This window comes from Carex rostrata, chromosome 4 (assembly GCF_964058835.1).
Source record: "Carex rostrata chromosome 4, lpCarRost1.2, whole genome shotgun sequence".
Taxonomy (NCBI): domain Eukaryota; kingdom Viridiplantae; phylum Streptophyta; class Magnoliopsida; order Poales; family Cyperaceae; genus Carex; species Carex rostrata.
Genome location: NC_135921.1, coordinates 5637145 through 5659812, shown reverse-complemented (window position 1 = coordinate 5659812; position 22668 = coordinate 5637145). Strand labels below are relative to the sequence as shown.

Sequence of the window (22668 nt, the reverse complement as noted above, 5' to 3'; positions counted from 1 at the left end):
GGTTGCCCTCTACTGATCATTGTCTTTTCAGCTGAGGCAACTCACAAGTATCTCGGCCTACCATGAATTTTGTTATACTGCAAACCACTTTTTAAATGTTTCACATTTTAAGATAACAATTAACGAACCCACATGTATCTCAGGCCGGATTGCGGCCGTGAACATTTTTTTTGTCATTTCTAGCAATTCTTATTCTACTTTTTGAAATAAAACGTAGTTATAATTTGAAAGTTTTTTTTTTAAGAAAACGATTTTCTAACTTTTTGTATCTACTCTCATTCTCACCGCTCTCACTTCCTAATAATAATTGCCGGCGTGGAAGCTCAAAGCAATTAAAGTTAATTACATGAGTGTAGAGGTTTATAAATTAATATTAACTTTTTATTTTTTTAATTTGACAGCTGTTTTCAATTTATTATTGATTTTAATGCTCGATCAGGTTTTTAGTAGGACTCGAATCTGATTTAGTAAAAGTTTAGAACATCTAGAAGCAAATTCATGCAAAAAAGAAAAAGAAAATTTGTACATTAGATTTGTTATAAGAGCAAAGTTTTGGTGAGCAAAATAACTCTAAAAGTATATCAAATCGGCTTCAAATGATAAATCCAAATAGTTGAAATCCATGTACTTTATAAGTGATGTATGTGCATGTACAAATTTGAAAGTTTCGAATTCATTTGCTACAAGATTAAGCGGCCAATATTCTACAACATTCAAGGTCAAGGTCTATCTTATACTATTAAATTTTGACAGAAATTATTTCCGTCCAACAACATTCTTTAATGGTTTTGGAAAGACAAACATTGAATTCAATGAATCAGGCAATAAAACATTCGAGGTCATTTTGGGCCGAAATAGAAAAAACCAAGCATAATAAACTTTTTAAAAGAAAATTGTAGCCCAGCCCATTTAGGAACTTTCATTAGGTTAATGCAAATAATTAGTTTTGTTGATGGAAACAAGAGATGCCAATATGTAATCTAGGTAACCAACCAGCTCTAGTTCTTTAGAGGAGAAGATAGAATGCGCCGCCATTCCAATTAGATGTTTGGGAACTAGGACTTGATGACTCATTTAGAGGATGTCAAGTTAATTTCTTATTTATGATCCTCTCATGGACAAGGCATAATCTTTCCACTGTTGTGCGTGGCTTGTAATACTATCATGGATGCACTCTGCAAGGAGGGAGAAACTTAATACCTTTTCAGTTCTCCTTGCATAGTGCATCTATGATGGTATTGTAAGTCACAACATTGCATAGTGCACAACACTTCCTCTGCCTTCTTAGTATCTCCCTTTTTTAACACACAATTAATAAAGTGTAAAGGCCAGAGCTGGAACCTTCTATTGAAGACCATTTTTAGAGCCTTCTCAGTATCTCCTTTCTATTGATCCTTCCATTAAAGTATAAAATGTCCTAAAATATTTTCTTTTTTACTTGTGTGATTTTGACTTTTCAGACAATGGTGCTTCCCCAATTTGGCTGGGTTGCTCGTCTGGTATTCCTTCTGCTTCTTAAAAGAGTAAAAGAAAATAACATATTATTTGATTATGCTTACCTTGATTTGACATTTACTTTTTCTAGTATAGATGATCGATATGTCTGTACCATAATTTGCCTACCTTTACCAGTGGTGCTAGACCTCAATATAGGTTTTATGTTGTTAATTTTGTGGCCTATTATATTTCTATTTCAACTGAGACAGCAATTTGAAATATTGTCAGAAACTGAAAATAGACTCATGTTGTTTAAAGCTTCAACAGTTACCCTACTACCAGAGAGGTTGAATACAGATACTGGTACCAGGAAATTAACATTATTTATCACCAAAAGAGGGTATAGTTTTTTTTTTATGAAGAAGAGTGTATAAATGTTGTTATTATATTCTTTTTAATGGAGGTAAATAGATTAAAATGTTTCAATACCACAAATCTTAATAGGTGCCTCTAGTTCTAGCAAGTTTGGCTGGTGCAAGAAAAAATGCCACACACAACTTCTGTATCTCAAACTCCTGCAACTGCAATTGTTGTAATTTCGCAAGCTTTGCACCCTTCACCTCCAAAAGCCTCCTTATCACACCATCCAGCACCACTCTATCCATCTATAGAAATAGAGAAAATAGAAGACAATTAATGCACCCACCTCCCAATTTTATACAGAAGTTGATGAGAAAGAAAGAATATAATAACAAAAGTCCATATGTGAAGCTGGAACCTTCTATTGACCCATTTCAGGTCACGGGTCATGTCTCAACACTACCCATGTGGCACAAGTGCAGCTCTGCTCGAGTCATGTCAGCCTTGTATGAAATAGAAAATTCACATACTCACCTCAGTCATATGTAGTTGGTGCAACTGGACTTACTGGAGTCACAGGAAATGGACTTGAAAAACTGTAGCTCTTCATCATGATTTAACAGTTTGATTCTTTGTTAGGAGATGATTATCAGAAATTGGTTATTCTTTGATACTTAAAAAAGAGAGGATGTTTACAGTTTTGAGAAGAAGTGATTATATTTGTTAGTTCACATTTACTTAACATAGCAGTTTAATTTGTTTACTTGTGATATATGAGATTACAATTTAGATGCGATTACAACCAACAGTTTTCTCTGATATTCACACTATAGTTTTTGTTATTGACACAGTATCTCAGAATTTTTAAGTATTTTGGATATTTGCCCCTCATTTTGAGTGCTCTTCTTACAATACTTCCATTTTCTTTTAAACTAAACTTTTTTTACAGTAAGAATTGTTTATCATTTCTTGAAAGAAAATTATATAGAAGATTTCACTTTTGTAATTATAAGAGCATGTCCTTGCTGTAAGCAACCTGAGTCACCGTGGGGTCAAATGTCTCTTGCGGATGCTTGGCTAGAGAGACTAGATGAACCGAAATTATGGGCTGCTCAGGGATCATCTTTTTTGGAAAAATCTCCTAAAAATTCAATCAGCCTTCTCATGGAGCACTACATGGAACATTGGCACTGGAAACACCGTGTCATTCTGGTTTGATTCGTGGAGTGGTGAGCCCCTTTTCTCTATGCAACAAAGGCCTCCATTTTGGAACACGTCGCTCAGAGAAGCTGCGCCTTTAATTAACATTCTGGCACCCAATTTGGCAGATCAACCAATCAATTTCACAAATGGTGAGGATCGACTTATCTGAAAATGGGAAAATTCGGGTATATATTCAGCCAAATCGGTGTATGATATGATGTTAGGGGGGAGGCAGGATTGTGTGGAGATTTGAACACACATGGAACCTGAAAATAACACCAACTGTCAAGGTGTTTACGTATCTTTGGCTAAGGGAAAACTGTTAATGCACCATGTGATGGAGATAAGGGGACTACATTGTGATCTGCATTGCGCAATGTGCAACAACTGTGCCCTTGAAAGTTCTTTGCACCTTTTCTTCTAATGCAGTTATGCTGTGACTTTTTGGTATGAGATTGCTATACTGCTAGGATTCCAGATTATGTATACACACCGATCGGTACAACTGACCTATATTAGATCATGGAAGATGGTCAGAAGTAGGATGCCTAGAAAGATTTGTGGGGTATTTTTCACAGTAGCATGCTGGTCACTATGGAGAGACCGAAATGGTAAATTTTTTTGACAAACAATGAAGTGAACCCAGGGGACTAGCTAGCTCACAGAGTGGTACTGGATGGAAGGGTATTGATGCAACATTGTTAAACTGGGATGTAGAAATATAGGAAGGGGGTCATTTCTGATGTTGATGTTAGTTTTGGTAGTTTGAGTTGTTGATGTAATTTTTTACTTTCACTGTAACTCATCTGGTAGATTTTCAAAAGAAAAGAGCATGTCCTTGCCACTCCCCGCCCTCTCTCTCTTTCTTTTCTGAGAAATTACTCCTCCAAATGAAATAAAACAAAAAGTAATTCTTACCTCTATTTAATGAATCTTGACGATTTTAGCAATTCCATTCAGAGAAATTTTTATTTATTTTTTATTTTTTTGAGAAGCATGATAGGGCCATTCAGAGAATTGTTATTGTGAGTAATTGGTGGTACTGAGCAGATGAGCAAACAAGTTTATTTCTTATTTATTGTCAAATTATACAAACAAGAAAAATGAAAGCGTGCATAGGAAATAACTGAGGATAAAATGTCCACAAAATTAAGAATTTTGAAAAGAATTATGTTACAATTTTTGTTGTGTGGATAATAATACTCATTTTCTCTACGATACTGAACAGAATATTTTTACCGTGCATTTCGGACACTTAATCAAATGAACTTTTTACGTTTATTTATCTTGTAACGGATCTGAGCTTTCTTTCAGTAATTCAAAACTATGTTTTGTATCACATAGATGTGAATATTATCTAGGATCAGATATTTAAGATGTCATTTCATTTATACATATTCGCGTATTGCCTTTTTTATGCCATGAGTTAAATTTTTTTTTAAATGCAATAGTGAGGCTGAACTAGCTCACGCACTAACAGTTGCTAGCCTGCACACAGTACAAAGGACAAAAGTTTAGTTTGGTTTCAACTTTATGGGCAACAATTTCATCATTTCATAAGATTTCCAATTCTCCCAAATGAATCTTGTGAAATTGTGGAAGTTATCCATAGTTCAGCATTTGGAATTTACAGTTCAAATGTCAGTGCAAAGTGCTCCTAAAAAATGTCTTTCTTAGCTCAAAATAGTCCTGTTCCTCAAAAACAGCAATATGTTGCTTCCAATTGGTTGATTCTCTTTATGCATGCTGTATTGCTGTCATCTCTACTTGAAGTGGACACGTGGCTCATATTCCAATATACAGCAGCTGTATATTTTTACATTATTAATATAATTAATTCCACTAAATAAATCAACAAAGCGTCTGTAGTCCAACGGTTAGGATAATTGCCTTCCAAGCAATAGACCCGGGTTCGACTCCCGGCAGACGCAACTTCTAATTTTGCTTGTTCTTCTTTTAAGTTCTCTTCTCTGTTTACAGGCTGGTTGTCTAACCGAATGGAAGCTAAAAGAACTTTTTTTTCATGCGCAACGTTCTTTGTTTTTGGCTTTTTCTCATATTACTTTTACGGGAGAATTTCATATATACCACTCAAAAAGAACTTTTTTTTCATGCGCAACGTTCTTTGTTTTTGGCTTTTTCTCATATTACCTTTTACGGGAGAATTTCATATATACCACTCAAAAACTGAAAAATTACGTATTTACCATCCAAATTTATATAATTACATATTTACCATCTAAAAACTTAATAACTCACACATTTACCCAATATAACTTTAGTATATATCAAATATACCCATATTTGAGATTAATCATGTTTAATATTCTTAAAACTATAATTAATCAATGATTAACTTAGCACTCATGTTTTCTCTCTTTAGACCATTTGAATTCCCATCAGCTAAAAGATCAATACTATTTTTAACTGAGCCGGGTAACAAAACATAATATTCTTAAACTCAGTTACTACTTTGATAATATGTTGTGACATTAGCATTAACTTTAGTATGAGTTGTTTTTTTTTTAAAGGTGGAGTGGTTACTTTATTTTTTAGACGGTCAAGTTGAAATTAGAATCCTGGGACAGAAGAGGAAGAGAAATCTGGGACAGAAGAGGAAGAGGCAGAGAAGAAAAAGATATTACATAACTTATTAATTATATTTATATAATATTAAATTTAATTAATCTCACTTTTTGATTAATTGGATTTATATGTGAGTTATTAGATTTCTAGATGGTAAATATGTAATTACAAAAATTTGGATGGTAAATATGTAATTTTATAGTTTTTGAGTGGTATATATGAAATTCTCCCTACTTTTACTCTAGTTGACGTTTCAGTCGCTCTGAAATTTTTTAATTTCTGTAGTTATTAACTTATTATGGGGCTTTCAAAATTTTCTGTATTACAAAAAATAAAATTCTGCAATCAGAAATCAGAACTCAAGTTTAATAAACGAGGAACTCTCTAAGGTTTCCTATCTAATTATTACAACACTTTTTTTTCTTAAAAACGAGAATCAGAAAAATATACGCACTGTACAACAGGTCATGTAAAAAAGATAGTAAATTACTAAGAGATTGCTAAATATACTACAATACAAAAGAGCATTAATTCTACCCACATTCTTTTTAGCATATTGCACAATTTCGCAGCGATTCTCATCTTTGGTAGTAATAATAAATAAAATAAAAAATAGAAAAAATAACAAATAACACTAAATAATAGTAAATTACTAAGAGATAGAAACTAAATATACTACAATACAAAATAGCATTAAATTCTACCAATATAATCTTTAGCATATTGCACTAATTTTGCAGAGAAATTCATCTTTGGTTAAAGTAAAACAAGCTAAGAACAGAACAATAGAAAATGCCAATGCTACTCTTCTTCTTTGACTAATAGAATTTGAGGCAATGAAAATTCCTCTTCTTTCTGAAATATCTCCATCTCCTCTTCATCTGGCTTCTGCAATTTAGATATGAATCATAAACCAATAGCTGATGATCTATCGAGAATTTTTTATTTGTACAAATTATTATTAAATAATATAGGAAAACAGAAAGAGTGACTGGGATTTTCGAAGGCATAGATGGATCAAAAAAAAAATTCGAATCAAAACTTTGGAGCTGAATTTTTTTCTTTCTGTTGGCCACGTTCACAGTGATTCAGCCACAGAGAATCCTGTTTGCATGCCTCAATTCTCAAGCATTTAATAACATAGAATTCAAATTTTGTTTGCAAGCCACCGAGTATCCCGTTGGCCAACAGGGAAAAAAAAAAGAAATTTTTTTTTGATGGCTCCAAAGTATGGATCTGAATTTCTTTTTTGGATCCATTTATGCCATCGAAAATCCCAGCCACTCTTTTTGTTTTCCTATATTAATTTAATAATAATTTTTATACATAAACAATTCTCCAATGAAGCTAGAACAACCCGTCATAATTTTTGAACAACCCATCGTATTTTGAAACTAGAAGATGAAATAGTAAGAAACATTGGGTAGTTTTCTGGAACAATTACCAGCATTTCTAAGTTGAAGAACTGGCTCAGGAGTTGCAACACCTCATCAGCTGAGAAGCTTCTTTCGAAACTACATTTATAAGGAAATAAAAAGGATATAAATAAAATTCTATCCCCGGCTACAATATCTATTATTCTGTAAATGCACTCAACCAAAGCAAAAACTTAAGTACCACTTTTGTAGGTACTCAATTAGCCCATACAAAACAAAATGTCGGTGTATACCTGTTGAACAGAAGTATAAGCATCTCATTAGAAGTAAAAGAAACTGTAATTACTGAAAACGGATATGTCTTTGTAGGGCCACATTTCTCATGTACCCTCTAACTTTTATTCAAATTTTTATTTCTCCCTCCACCATAATACAAACATTATTAAGTAGCCTTATGAATCCCACAAAAATCTTTTGTTAGAAAGGAAAGCTAAGCTACAGCCTGATTGAGCCACTCGATTATTGCAAGTGGAAAAAGGGGCAGTTCAATGGGCATCGGACCAAATTTGGTCTGATGTCCAGTTGGAGTCGTTCAATCTCCTTAAAGAATCATGTGGACCATTAAAATTCACCAGGCGGATTTTAAAAAATTGTTTGCACAAACCTTAAAGTCGATATAATGGCTCAGACCGGGCATTGCACCTAATTCAGTCTGATGCCCATCAGACTACCCCCGTTCCATGTGCAAATAGCCCCTTGAACTTTTAGATTCATTCTATTAAGAAAGTGGTGGGACCCACACTTGCTATACATACACAAGAAAGTCACCTCCTCCAGCTGCTCTTCAATGCCTCAATTTGAACTATAACAGTAACTCTTCATAATTCACCAAAGACTAATTTGCGGTACACAACCATCTAAAAGCCTCTAAGTCTATTCATCTCAATTTTATTAAGCCCCGATGCATTTCTGACGGAGACTGATTCAATTAAATAAAATTTTAAAGGACTAATTGACAAAAACAGACCTTACATAGGTAGTCCTTATAATGTGTCGAAATTCGAAAAGAATAAAAATAGCGACTAAGTGTTGATTTTTTTTTGTTTAAACTATAGTTGTGTGGTTGTTTTTAGATGTTTGTATTTGTATTTTAAGTTTATAAGTCTCTCTTTAGTAAGAGGTACCAGTCGTTTGGTACCAATAAAAAATAATGTAAAATGGTTTCAATATGAAATCGGTGGATATAATTCACTTATATATAAAAAAAAAAAAACTGGTATACCTTGTAGTTTAGCAGGAGGATACATTTCTAGGGCTTCCAGGAGTTTGAGTTCTATGTCAACCTGTGATTGCTCCTTAAATTTACAAAAGAAAATCATTACAAAAACAGAAACAAAGTTAGGCCAAGTTCAACATTTTTATATTTTGAACTCTCTAATATACATGGTCTTATCAATTCACAAACAAATATGCTTTGAATTTCAGTGGCATGCTGGAAATATAAGGTGGGGTGTGAGCTTATTAATTATCTAAAATCAAGACCAAGGACAAAAGTTTATTCATGTCATACCATGTAATTTCAACTTTTCAACTTATGTCAATGTGACCCCAAAAACAGTTAATAAATATAATGTTCATATAACAAGCTAATTAATAAAAAAAAAACCATGTATAAATAAATATAATTGGAAAAAAAACCTTAGGAAGGGATGATGCTGAAGAACGAGGGGCTTGGGACGGAGAATGCACAGAAACACCGTCTTGCTCTTCCTCCCTTACCATATTTCTTGATTATTGTTTTTACCCCCTTTCAATTCGCAAACAATAAAAATTTCATAAAACTCGGATTTATGATCATAGGTTATACATATAATGACAACATATGATATAATTTTTATGAAGTCTCAAAAAAGTAAGAAAATTTAACGATAGCTGAAACATTACTTTGAACTTGACAGTTGTAATGTCAATTACAATGCAAACCTAAATATAACCAAACAAATTTTACACTGTACTAATACCTATGATTAGATAATTAGATTCTATGCACCCAAATAGGTCAAATTGATTCTATGGTAGGAAGCAATAGTTCATTGTGGTGATCTCAATTACCATGGTATAAAAAATCTATCTTGTCTATTGACAGCCCACAATCCGATTGTGGAGAGATATTTAAACCTACTGAGCCGTGTTTTAGGAGGAAGAACAATTGAATCAGAAGAGACTCACCGTCTGAGTTATAACAATTCTTCCTTGACTGGCTGATTCAAGTTATACCGATTTATGATCATAGACAATAACTATAAATGATATATATTTTAAAACTTCTCTAAAAAGTAAGCAAATATAGCAAGTAATAGCGGAAACATTACTTTGAAATTGACAGTGGTGATCTCAATTACAATGCAAACCTAAATACAACCCAACAAATTTTACACTGTGGTAATACCTATGATTAGATAATTAGATTCTATGCATTAAAATAGGTGACATTGATTCAAAAGTAAGGATCAAAAGTCCATGGTGCTACCATGGTTGAAAAAAATATATTTAATCTATCGACTGTGGAGAGAGTTTTGAACCCGACTGAGACACATTTTACGCGCAAGAACAATTGAATCGGAAGAGACTCACCGTTTCCGAATTATACCAATTCTTCCTTGACTTGCTGATTCGATCCTTTCGGATTGCAAAGGCGTATCTATGTTTGTTTAATTGATGATCGGAAGAGAGATTTATGGATTGCGAGAGGAGGAGAAAGAAGATGTGCCCGCCGGTTGCGAGCAGCAAGGCTAAACTAATTTTGGGCCGGGCCGGGCCATACTTTTAGAGTTTTCGTTGAATCAATTATTATTTTTCTATTCTATAGATATATTCAGTTTTACAAAAATGAGAGAGAGTATTTTTAGAAGAGGGTTGAAAGTAGGAAGGTATTTTTTTTAAATAATATGTGCGTGTTTTCAAAAATGAGAGAGTTACTTGGTAGCGCAGGGCTTTCCTTTTGTTCAGCCCAAATTATAGTAATATAATACAACTGGTGTGTTCCAATATGTTCTCTTTAATTAAAGACCCAATAAAAATGGCCCAAAGCAAGGAACTATAGCTTGCATTCCCTAGCCTAACTATGCTTTACTTATTGTAAATCTTAAAGACGAAAATAAAATGAACAAAAATTGAAAATTATCATACACTTTGTTAAAAGGAAGCAGCTAACAGTCTCCCAACTCTAGTCCCCCAAAAATTCCCAATGTTTTCAACTAATTCTGTAAACATCAATACTAAATCCTATAAACTAATTCAACAATTCATGTCAACACAAAAATGCGTGAAAGCTGTTAAAAACGCGTGACAGCTGTTAAAAACGCGTGAAAGTTGTTGAAAACGCGTGACAGCTATTGGGGACCACCTTCTGTGAACATACACATAGTATCCTGTGAACATACAGATAGTATCCTGTGAACATACACATATTATTCTGTAAATATAAACATACACATATTATTCTGTAAACATACATATTGCACTTGAAATTATGGTAGTTGTGGCAGTTGAAAGCGCATCAGAACTAAGCTAAAAAGGGAAAGCTTTTATACACGGAGATTTTCGGAGAACTGTAGCCCAGAGGACATTACCTTTTCTCTTGTTAAAAGTAAACACTGGTATTTGAATTATCAGAATTTCTAATTTGATAAAAATTAAAAATTCTCCAGGCGCATGAACAAAATCTACCAGAAGTTGGCATTAAAACTAACAAAATTTCTGAATTTCTAAGCAAATTAAAAGGACCAAAACATAAATAAATTTTTAAAGAGGGTTATATCAAAAAATTTGCACCAACAAAAATTGTACATTAAACTTCTTAATTTAATGAGAACCACGTAACCAACGCATTCCACCACCTTCCTCATAAAGTTTAAAATTGGCGGTGCATCCTTGTCGGCGTCAAAAAAGTTATAACCAGAATTTATGACTTGCTTTGTTATTAGTCAAAAAATGTTTATCCATTTCAAAATTTTCAATAGTTTGGACTTAATTTGGACCAATTAATGCCACGTCGTCCAAGGTTTTATCCAAATATATATCCAAACTATATCCAAACGCATTTATTCTATCCTAATCCTTTCAAAACCTTTTTCTTTTTTTATCGGATTCTCTTGCTTTGGAATCACAACACACCCGTGAAATAAATCTTTTTTTATGATTTCATAGGGGATTTCATATGACTTTCATGCCCACATGGGGCCATAATCTTCTCTTTTTCTCATTAAACATGTGAATTTTTTTCTCATTAAACATTGTCTTCTCTTTCATGCCCATATATTCGTCCAACTAGGACTGCTTTTTGAAATTTAATAAAAATATGTTGAATAATACAATAATATAATTCTTGTCAATAAATTTTACATATAGCGAATTTGACAATAAATAATATTTTTTTTAAATGTTAAACATTGTATAATTGAGATAAGTATTTAGCTACATGAAATCTACACAATAATCACAAAAGAATTATATCATTTAAGTAAAATAAGGGAAATAAGATAAATGAGTTTTTCACTCAAGATAAATAAGAACAGAGAAGCAAATTAAAAATCAAACAATTAGTAGTAAAAATGATATGGAAATGAGTATAAAAATATTTATTTAAAAAAAAGGACTATGTTGATATAATCTACTTCCAAATGATCACATTGATGAGAAAACTGTGTTTAAATCATAAGATACTCAGGAGAAATCATATATATCAGAGAGAAAATTGAAATATATACTAATATTTGTGATATAATCGATGATTAAAAGAATTCTAGTCAATGATTAAAAATCGATGAAATATCTAGACAAATTAATAAATTACTCAATAGATGACTAATCAATTTTTAGATGCAAAAAAATTAATATATAACATATCTAAGTGGTTTAGAAATTTGATTATTCGATCTTATTTTTTTAATTAAGTGACCCATTACATCAAATCGAGCTCATTTCTATTAATCAAGAATCAAGACCCGGGTTAATCTCGTTTCTTATCCTTCTAATAACAGATTGACTCAAAATTTTACAATCTTTGACATAAATAGATAACACTAAAAATATAATAATAAAAACTTTTATTCAGAAATTAAATTATCAATACAAATTTATAAAGTAATGAGATATGGACATTAATTAAGTTCCTCAAACTCTAGACAAATCAATAATAATTAAGCTTGTCTAGAACTTTCTTATATGATTTATCTTTTCCAATACAGCTTGACAAGGCACGATAATCCTATTAGGAACTTAAAAAACTCCGAAATTTTTATTAATATTAAAAAAAATGTATCCATGTTCTGATTGGATTTAAAAAATTGTCTATTTCATTTACTAAAAAACCAGACAAAGGACTCCTTTCTGGTTATTTAGCAACCGGATCCACGAAAATGGTCCGGTTACTAAATAATCAGAAATAAGTCATTTGTTCGGTTATTTAGTAATTGGACTAGCAGCTTTTGACTGAATATAGATGAATTAAGAACTTTGACTATATAAGTTTGGTTTGGATCAACCATTTACACAAAGAGAGAACTAGTCTTGTTTGCACAAAGCAGTGCAATTCCATCTGAAAATACAAAACATCTAAAACAGATTGATAACTGGCACATATATTATGTGCTTTGATCAAGTGATCCAAACTGCAAAACATTTTTTACAACAATGAACCGCTAAACAAGCGTGGTAATTAACTGATAAGGCATATAGGTGATTTTATTAATTAACCAAAACCCTAAAAAGCTTACAGAAAATTACCAAACTCAGGTACAAAATTACAATTTACGGATCGATACAGAAACTAAACTGGAGTTCTTTACTCTTGAAACTCTCTCTCATAGTAGTTTGCAAAGTGTCTAAATCACAAAATTAATAACAGCTCAATTTATCAGCACATAAATCTTTATGTATTTTCTAATTAGAAGGCTAATTTGGGTCTTATATGCTAGCTACAACCTACCTGTTGTTAACTGATGGTGCTAGATGTGCACTTGGGTAATCCATCTCTAATAAGTTTGAATTGTCTACGTTCTTGCTAGGCTTTATTTGTTCTTCATTCCACTTGGTTCCAACTAGAGTGGGAAAAATGGCATGGCGGAGCCGGCTCCGTTACGGAACGGCACGACACGTGTTACTGTTCCGTGTCGTGACTCGTGTGTCCCATGCCGTAACCATTCGCATACCATGACCAGCTTGTAGAAAATTTGGCACAGCACGTCACGTGAAAGATCTGGTCACGGCACGGCACATAATCACACGAGTCACGTGTAATTAGGAGCGTTATGTCATAATCAAATGGTGAATCTTAAATAAACTTAAATTATGAAAAAATAGTTAAACGTGAGAAACGTGACCAGTTACACTTGGACACGGCAAGCGAGTAACGGCGTGACTCGCGTGCCGTGACCACCCCTCGACATTTTGGTCACGGCGTACAGGTCACTGTTCACTTGATCACAGCACGACACGAAATCAAAATCACGACGTGTTAGTCACGATACAGCACGTCACATTTTTTTCCACTCTAGTTCCAACTAACAAAGATCGCACTTGCTTCTGAAATTTGACCTAAAAGAAAAGAAATATGCGATTATCTACTAAAAGTCTAAAACACTAACTTATATGGTCAAAGTTCTTAATTCATCTACATTTAGTCAAAATTGTAATATACATTCCGTTGACTAGCAACCTTTATTAGTCAAGTTACTAAATAATTGAACAAATGGCTTATTTCCGGTTGTTTAGTAACTGGACTATTTTTCTGAATCCAATTCCTAATAACCGGAAAGGAGTTCTTTGTCCGGTTATTTAGTAACCGGAAAGGGCAATTTTTGAAATCCAATAAGAACATGGATACATTGCGTAATTTCGTAGTTTTTTTGGGTATTAATAAAAATTTCGGTAAAAAAACTGTGTGTATATGAATTATACTCGATGTGTATATATAATTATATATATATGATAATCTTATAACTGTTGACTGACAACTTTGTTATATGATTCATCTATTCCCATTGTTTAAGATACCCCACATTCTTATTTTTGTTTTCAAAATTCAAACATATGATCTGAATAGTTCAATATAATCTTCGTATTAAAATGTATTTAGAGGTCAAATTATATATTTTTTGAAATTTTTTTACTATTTTGTTAGATAGATACAAAATCACTCTTTTTGGAATAGTTCAAAAAGATTGATATTCTACTTATCTAAAAAAATAAAATTTCATCTTTAAACACATTTTAATATAAGTATCAATATGGTCGGATTGCCTGTTTGAATTTCGAAAACAGACATATGGATGTAGGATATAAATAAGACACAAAATAATTAGAATGTTTTATTAACTCTACTTATGATAGTTAATTTTAGAGTTTTTCATTTAAAATATCATTGTTTTTTCTTACATCTTTTCTTAAATGAACAAAATTGTGTTGTTTTAACTATTGATGAATGTTAAAATGGATCTTATTAGCAATTGACAGTTACTTATATATTTAGAAAAACTATTTTTTGATTTAGTGTTAAAAAATAATATTTTTTGTGTGTAGAAGATGACATATTCAAAACCAGACTAAAGATTCTCTCGTGGATATTACTATATTAGAATATTGGGTGTCCCCACTACTCGTTAATTCATATTATCCAACTCAAATTTTGAGTTTGAATCCAAATTGTCGAAACTGCTTTGACACGAATATTAATGGAGCCTCGTGCACTTCACCTCAAATCAGACGTGCAAAAGATCGTGTGGGGTACTTGAGAGATAATTTGTGCAAGCAATTATCTGCCACACAAAAAATAAGCAATCTATAGCATAGTTACAAGATTCGCGAATTATATCCGAATAATTCGTTTTTTTAGTGATGTCGAACCGAAGTTTGATTGAATTATACCTGAATAATTCACGAATTTTACAAAAAAATTTCCGAATTTTTTCAGAACATTTTTTTTTGCTCTCTTGCAGGATTGAGATCTCCGGTCGAGATAATTTTGAATAATTTTCAAATTATACCGGAATTATTCCCGAATCATGAATTTTTGACCGAGCCGAGCCGAATCCGAATAATTCATTTGTCACTGTGATCTATAGAGGTGAAAGTGTATGGTTCTTAATGTCAGTGATGTGTAATACAATTTATTATTCAAGATTTGCCACAAAAAAACCCAGAGTTCCTTTAAACACATTGTGGCCCTGCCTCTCCTTAAGCATGTGATTTTTGGGCCTCTTTGTTTATTAAACATTTAAACCCATTCAATATTTTTCCAAAATTAAATGTGAAAGGTTGTTTTCACAAGATGCTACACCTAACCTAGTTTTGCTTTTTCCAAAACTTTTTGGAGAAAGCCACCTAATTTTAGTATTAGATTCATGAAATACACAACCCCACCTTAATCCGCTTTCTATGATTTCATATTTAATCTTCACTTTTTTTGCTTATTTGTTTTTTCTTTATGATAATTCTGGTCACAAGCCAACTACCCATGAAGCAATATAATATGATTCCCTTTCAATTCACATGAGAGAATAGCAATATGATGTAGATGTCCCTTTACTCAATTTTTTTTTTTTTTCCAATTCATCAATCATATCGGTTTGAATTTCTAGTCTTATTATCTTGTCAAGAAACCAGTTTCAAAGTCGTTTGAATTTCTTATTCTTGTTTTTTTTTTTATAAAATAAAATATATAATGAATTGGTTCAAGTCCGAACATCCCACTTTTTTACTAATATTCTTACAATTTTTTTACAATTTTTTTTTACAATTTTTATTAATATTCAATTATATTAATATTCTTACAATTTTTTTAACTTGTCATTTGTATTCAAGTTGCATCTATCAATGTTTTTATTTAGTACATGGTAAAAGTAGGGGTGTTAATGGGTACGATACGGATAGAGTGGAAGTATTTTCATACCCATACTCATTAAGAATGATCTTATCCATATCCTATTCTTACTCATTAAAAATTGACCTTACCCTACCCTACTCTTACCCATTAAAATTATTGGGTAACAAAACGGTAACGGATGAATAACGAATAATTTTAGTATAATAATTAGTTTTATTATATTTTACAAATAGAACATCAAAACTCATTTATTTCGCATATATGCAAAGACATTACTAATAAAAAATAAAAATAAAAATAATTGTGCAAACAATTTCAACTAAATTGTATTTTTTTTATAAAACAAGAATATATCTTTCGACAAATTCAATTATTCAATTAAAAAAAAAACATGCAAATAAAAATAATATGTTTAATATTTTTCTTACAACAAAAACAATACACTAAATAACAAAAGTGCTCACTAACTATTACTCAAACATTATCATATTATTATATTTTGTATAATTACCCTATAGGTAACGGATACAAAATAGCCTTTACCTGTACCCTTACCCATTTAGTTAACGGAAAAAAATTCTTACTCATATCCATATCCAATAAGCTAAAGAAAAAAAAATCTTACCCATACATGCCTTGTTGAATACGATAAGGGTTAGGTAAACGGTTAAAAGGGTATCATTGATACCCCTAGGTAAAAGGAAAAATATTTTATAGAATTAACATTTCCAAATTCAAAATCATACTAAGGTTTAAGCTCCAGCTACAATTTTAGATGTCAAATGTAAGTTAGTAAAAGATATGCAGCTTAAAATATGTGGAAGGAATCAATTTATTTCAGTACCATACATCATTTTTATGCTGAGCTGGCCACTAAATAAAAGCATCTATGAAACCAACCTACCAAGCACACAAGCAGGGAATTTCCACAACAATAGCTAAAAGGAAGTTAATATTTGACACAACTTTAGCTTATGTGATTCTTTCATCAGCAACCAATTACAAATCGATCTAGTGGTGAATGTTGGTTTTAGTTGGAGAGAATATAAACATCATTTTCCAATTTCTAATCATATTGAAGGTCTTGAGATATTTGGTACATCAGAGTTCAAACTTGAAGGTTTTTTCTATCTGCTAATTTGAAATGTGTTATGGGTTTATATTTTAATTTTTAAATTCAAACAGTCTATCTGAAATATTAAAAATAATCTCTATATGAAATGTATTTCGAGATCAAAATTTATATATATATTTTTTTTTAAATTACAATTTTTTAGATAGAAAATCATTGGTTTTGAATTGGTTTATAATTTTTAGATCAAGTGATTTTCTACCTACCTAAAAGGATAGTAAAAAAAATATAAAAAAAATATAAAATTTGATCTCTATGTACATATAAAGATCACGTTCGGCGGTTCGGATGACTGTTTGAAATTTGGAAATTAAAATTAGAGATATTATTCCCTAACATAGATCGATTAATAATATGGATATTATCAGTCTCACTTTTCTGTTAATTTGAAATGTTTATATAACAGAACTAAAACTTTGCAGCTTGTCTTACTAAAACTAATACATTAATAGAAAGTTACAGCTCTATGCCAACAGTAAAAACCCAATTCCTACAGTAAGTATGCTGAACAGAAAACTAAGGTAAAATTTTGTTGAATTCCCATTTTTGAGCTAACAAAGTTACAAGACTCACAACCACATTTAATTCATTTCCAATATTAGAGATGCAATAACCAAATCAATGAATCAGAACAGCTCATGCCCAAATTATGACACCCACTAAGTCAAGACACACTAGTTTTCATCTAGGGTTGCAATCTGATGGTGACATTATATATCAAAGCTAAGCATATGCTGCATATGTCATTTGATGCACTGCACACTAACAAATTACCAGATGGGTGCTCTTCAACTGCAACATTTTGTATTTTTTCTTTATAGTCCCCACAAATCCATCACAGAACCAAAATGATTTTATTTTGTCCTTTTTGTAGAATATTGGTACTATGATTTCATTAATTAATTTAAAGGAGTCAATTACAGATACTTTTTACAACCAAAATTTACTGTTCTATAGACGTAGAAGAAACAACATTTTCATTCTTTTTTGTTTTCTGAATTAGTAGAAAAGAACGAAGTTGGGTAAAATGAAGTGTTAAAACAGAATGTAGATATTTTTGTTGGAATATCAGGAGATATATTCTCTGGGTGAAATTTGGTCTATGTCAACATTATAAAATAACAGAAAATAGATGTCTGGTCAAATTTGGAGCGATTGGAACAGCCAACTGTTCACACTTCACGCGTTGACAGTGATCCATACTTGTCTTCTTTAGTTTTAGTTGTTTTCTGTAAAAAAAAAATACTGGTATTCTGATACCAGTGTACCACCTCCACCGATTTTGCATTTAAATCTTCTATAGTTTAGTTCTCTTTTTTGTCTTTTACTTTTTACTGAAAAAAAAATATAATAACTGCTGAAGATAAAAAACCCAATTAGAAATCAATTACATTAATAGGATATCAATTGGAGATCAATTAGTATTAATTAGTAAATATAGTAAATTATGTAATTAGAAAATATTTTAATGACTCTTTATTCCGTAACCTATAAATTTTTTTCCTCTCAATTTTTAACAATAACATACTTTCCAGGCAATAGTTAAACAAAAACAAATATTGGAAAAGGAAGATTAATTTAAATTACTTGAGGTCTTGAGCACAACTTGATAATTTTATACCCCAAATTAAGAAGGTAACACAATAAGTTATTACATTAACAGCTCCAACCTAAGCACTAAACCTACTTAACCTCCTTCTGTACCTTTTGCATTTCTATGCCATGAACCCAATTCTGAGTTCATTGTATGACAACAAGCACCCAAAAAATAAAACAAAAAACCCAAAAAAATCATGACAAATTACATATGATTAATAATTAATTAAACATCGACATTCTTTGCTTTACCGTTCGCCATCTCGTAATTCTTCCCGACATGTATATCGGAGTCGGCGATGTACCGGCCCCAGAACCAGTGTGCTTTCCATACCAGGATCATCTCTTCGATCGGTACATTCTTTGTTTCGGGCAAGAAGAACGCTATAAACGTTGTCATGATGAACACCCAACCGCCGAAAAAGTAGAACAACCCGAACTTAAAGTGGCACAGCATTGCCAAAAATGCTTGCGCGATTATGAAGGTGAAGAGCATGTTAACTGACACGTTTATGCTCTGCCCGGCTGACCGAATCTCAAGCGGGAAGATTTCACTGGGCACCAACCACCCGAGCGGGCCCCACGACCATGCGAATCCTGCCACATACAAGCAGATGAAAGCCACGAGGAAGCCGGCATATGTCTTGCCGAAGGTGCCCTCGCCGCTCGTTCCCAGTTTTATTGCGATCAATGTCCCGACAATAATCTGAATTATTAAAACATTATTTGTTTAGATAAAAATTTACACTGAAAGCATGATTAACAAGGATTAATTGAAGAGAGAAAAATAAATAAATTACCTGACAAACAAGCATCTGACTGCCACCTTGAAGGAACAGCTTTCGCCGACCGAACTTATCGACTGTGAAAACCGAAACTAAGGTTGCGAACACATTAACCAGACCTGTGATCACCGCAGAAATCAACGCTGCATCGCTACCAAATCCGATCGTCTTGAACAACACCGGCGCGTAAAACATGATCACATTAATGCCGGTGAGTTGCTGAAAGAACGGGATCATGATCGCCATTGTCAACTGGGCCCGGTACTTCGGCCTCAAGATATTGGCCCACGGATGCTCCACCAATTTAGAATCGTTACTCGCAGCCACCAAATCATTGTACTCTTCGTCAATCTCGTCAGTGCCACGGATTCGGGTAAGCATCTTGCGTGCGGCTTCGTCATGGCCACGGTCGATCAATGAATTGGGTGTGTCGGGGAGGAAGAGGGACCCGAGAGTGATGATACCGGCCGGTACAGCTGCCAATGCCAGACTGACGCGCCACCCCCAGCCTCCTTTGATCTTAGATGTACCGTAATTGATCAGGTTTGCGGCCAAGATGCCAATGGTTATCATGAGCTGGAAACCGATGTTCAACATGCCACGTAGGCGCGCCGGCGCCATTTCTGACAGGTAAACCGGGACAGACTGTAATACAATAAAAAATAATTAGAGGGGGTCTTATGAAACATTTCATTAATTAATTTTGGAAAGGCATTTTGGATCAAGTGTAGGGTTTAAGCATCCATGAACTCGGTGTTTGCTGTTATGGTACAAACCTACATGTGATCCGTGATTCCGGATTTAAATTGACAGACTGGACATTGAATGTTTCGTAATTCGTATTCAATGAAACATGCAAATTGGTTCAGATTGGATGGAATAAAATAATTGCAATATGCACATGTTTTATTACTTGCACAGTTGTACGAACCCACAAAGGAGCATCATACTTTTATCATATTTGCCCCTGCAAATTTTCAGAATCACATGCCACTTTACAGAAATCAAACCAATCAACCAGAGATGAGTTCAGAAAGTTACATATTTCTTTCTTTTTGAATTCAGGCAGTGACTGCAGAAAGTTACATATTTCAATGATTCAATCTGGAGCAACCAGCATTGGATCAAAATAATATTTGATGACGAATGATAAATACAACTTTTGGAATTAACTGAAATTTCCAAAAAGGTCTGATCAAAGAATAACCGGTGGTTGGGTTGCATATCAAGTGGTGCATGGTCACCACTCACATGGCTTCAAAGTTTAAACAGATCATCTTACATAAATTTTGGAAGTTTGACCAACTTGTTATTAATTTTTTTCATTATAACTTGTCATTTTTAAATTTTTTTATAAATTAAGATCATTTATTTATGTTATAAGATATTGACAACTAGAAAATAATATATAATAACTTTTGTGGATTACAGAATCCTGATAGGTATCTTTACTGGTTAATTAAGTCTACTGTATGTTTAAAAAAAAATTAAGTCTACTGTAATGTTGACCTGATAATGAAAAGTTTGTTCTGTACGCTGGAAACAAAAAGGTTAGAACTTAGAAGTCTTCATATGAAAATAACAGATGATAAGGTCAATAATAGCCGTGAAATAATAATAATAATAATAATAATAATAATAATAATAATAATAATACTAATACTAATTACTTAAATCATCTACATTACTATATTTTAACAGCGTAGCTTTTGCTTCATGCAGCTCGAACCATATGCAGTATTGATTCTATAGTTCATGCGCTCCATGAAATCAAAACTGCTCTGTTAAAATCTTTAGGCGATCTTACCAGAAATTAAAATATAGTTTTTAGAAATACATCTCAACAATTTCAGGATATATCCAGCTTTCATCACATTACTTATTTTAAAAAGGGCAAAATAAGAAAACTTTTTTTTGTTTCAAACTAGTTCCCGGCCCTTTGGAAAAGGGTACCATTTTTTTTTATCTGGAAGTAAAAATAGAAAATGGGGTAAATAATTGAATATATATATTACCTGATTTGCAAAGCCGACACCGATACCGAGCAAAATACGGCCGAAAATCAGCATAAGCACATTTTCAGCGAAGCCGTTGAGAGCGGCACCAAGAAGAAATGTTATGCCTCCACCGAACATGGACCACTTCCGTCCGAAGACTCGGGTTACGGTCGCAGCGAAGAAGGAAGAGATCAGAGCCGCTAGGTAAAGTGACGACGTGAATGTCGTCAGTAACTGGCTGTCAAATTTGCAGTACTGGTTTGTATCTTTGTTTGCTTGTTCCTTCTCGTACACTGACGGAAAGAATTTCTTCAGGAACGAGTCCATCGACGTGACCCCACCTGTCGGAATTGGTAATTTTCATTAGTTCTAAATTTATTATACAATCTTAGACTCTTTAGATGATAATTATGGTTTAGAAAAATGCTGGGAAACTTTTTCATTTTGCTCATCTTCTGTCTTGTATGTATAAATTTGATAATGTGACAGGAGTTTCTACATAGACAATTATATAAATTAAAAAAAAAATACATTTTACTTTCAAGTTCTAACATTGAAAAGTCCCAAATATGATTTTTGCTTCACATTGTTACATACTCCAAAAATCCTATTTGATCCACAAAAGTATATAATTTTTTTTCTATAATATTTGCTACAAGAGATAAAATTATCCTTAGAGAGACTTGTAACATTTAATACTTTCTCTATATTTGGTACAAGAAAGAAAATTATAACTATACTTGCTTGGAGAGAATACTCACCAGAGATACCAATATCATAACCAAATATGAGACCACCGGTCGCCGCAACGACACAACTTAAGAAGACATAGAGCGTTAACCTGCCGGGGTAGTCCTTCGCCCCCACGCCGTTATCCACAAAAGCACCACCCGCCATTTTTCACAAAAGAAACCTCAGAGCACAAGGTGTTACAAAGAAATGAAACTTGTAATTAGCAGAGTCAGAGAAAGAGAGAGAGAAATGAAAGGGAGAAATGAATGATTTTGAAAAAGAGAAGGGAGGAGGTGGTTGTTTTATAGGCTGGAGGGGGAGGAAACTAAGGAAAGTACACTTTATGTGATTTTATCCGATATAATCGAGCATTTAATGGTAGACCGGGTCTATACACAAACAGCGCATTGTATTAGCCAGGTATTGGTTAGAGTTGAGTGAAGAACGGCAGTTTGACCGCTGGATTAGATAAGATTGCTGACTTGTTTACTAATATATATATTTTTTTTATTATTTTGCAGCCTTTGGGTTTCTGTTTACATGACTTGTCATGGGAGAATTAATATTTTATTTTGATGTT

At 32.7% G+C, this 22668-nt stretch overlaps 2 protein-coding genes and 1 non-coding gene across 7 annotated transcripts; 1 reads left to right on the top strand and 2 right to left on the bottom strand.

The window, feature by feature from the left end:
• The first annotated feature begins 4859 nt into the window (after positions 1 to 4859).
• Positions 4860 to 4931, top strand: TRNAG-UCC (transfer RNA glycine (anticodon UCC)). Its single transcript has one exon. It is a non-coding gene; the product is annotated as a tRNA-Gly (tRNA).
• Positions 4932 to 6235: 1304 nt separating this feature from the next.
• LOC144553182 (chromatin modification-like protein) lies at positions 6236 to 9727 on the bottom strand. 5 transcript variants are annotated; one of them, XM_078301282.1, is made up of 6 exons: positions 9597 to 9727; positions 8661 to 8769; positions 8245 to 8305; positions 7204 to 7255; positions 7031 to 7100; positions 6236 to 6474 (listed from the first exon to the last, which is right to left on the bottom strand). In XM_078301282.1, the coding sequence occupies exons 2-6, from the start codon at positions 8742 to 8744 to the stop codon at positions 6388 to 6390; spliced, it is 354 nt and encodes a 117-aa protein (XP_078157408.1). In that variant the 5' UTR covers positions 8745 to 8769; positions 9597 to 9727; the 3' UTR covers positions 6236 to 6387. The 5 variants fall into 5 exon arrangements, with proteins under 5 accessions (XP_078157408.1, XP_078157407.1, XP_078157406.1 ...); XM_078301281.1 differs by having other exon boundaries at positions 8245 to 8317; positions 9597 to 9724; XM_078301280.1 differs by having other exon boundaries at positions 8245 to 8317; positions 8661 to 8803; positions 9613 to 9708.
• Positions 9728 to 18572: 8845 nt separating this feature from the next.
• On the bottom strand, positions 18573 to 22394 carry LOC144552849 (sugar transport protein MST3-like). Its single transcript, XM_078300859.1, has 4 exons — positions 22118 to 22394; positions 21375 to 21697; positions 19375 to 20004; positions 18573 to 19280 (listed from the first exon to the last, which is right to left on the bottom strand). The coding sequence occupies exons 1-4, from the start codon at positions 22251 to 22253 to the stop codon at positions 18801 to 18803; spliced, it is 1569 nt and encodes a 522-aa protein (XP_078156985.1). The 5' UTR covers positions 22254 to 22394; the 3' UTR covers positions 18573 to 18800.
• Positions 22395 to 22668: the final 274 nt, after the last annotated feature.

Coding starts and splice junctions, on each gene's coding strand:
- LOC144553182 (XM_078301281.1), bottom strand. CDS start 8,744: ATGGTAAGGGAGGAAGAGCAAGACGGTGTTTCTGTGCATTCTCCGTCC. Junction 8,318..8,660: donor CAGCATCATCCCTTCCTAAG/GTTTTTTTTCCA, acceptor TGTAAATTTAAG/GAGCAATCACAGGTTGACAT. Junction 7,101..7,203: donor ATTGAGTACCTACAAAAGTG/GTACTTAAGTTT, acceptor TTATAAATGTAG/TTTCGAAAGAAGCTTCTCAG.
- LOC144552849 (XM_078300859.1), bottom strand. CDS start 22,253: ATGGCGGGTGGTGCTTTTGTGGATAACGGCGTGGGGGCGAAGGACTAC. Junction 21,698..22,117: donor TTATGATATTGGTATCTCTG/GTGAGTATTCTC, acceptor CAATTCCGACAG/GTGGGGTCACGTCGATGGAC. Junction 19,281..19,374: donor GTCAGATGCTTGTTTGTCAG/GTAATTTATTTA, acceptor TTAATAATTCAG/ATTATTGTCGGGACATTGAT.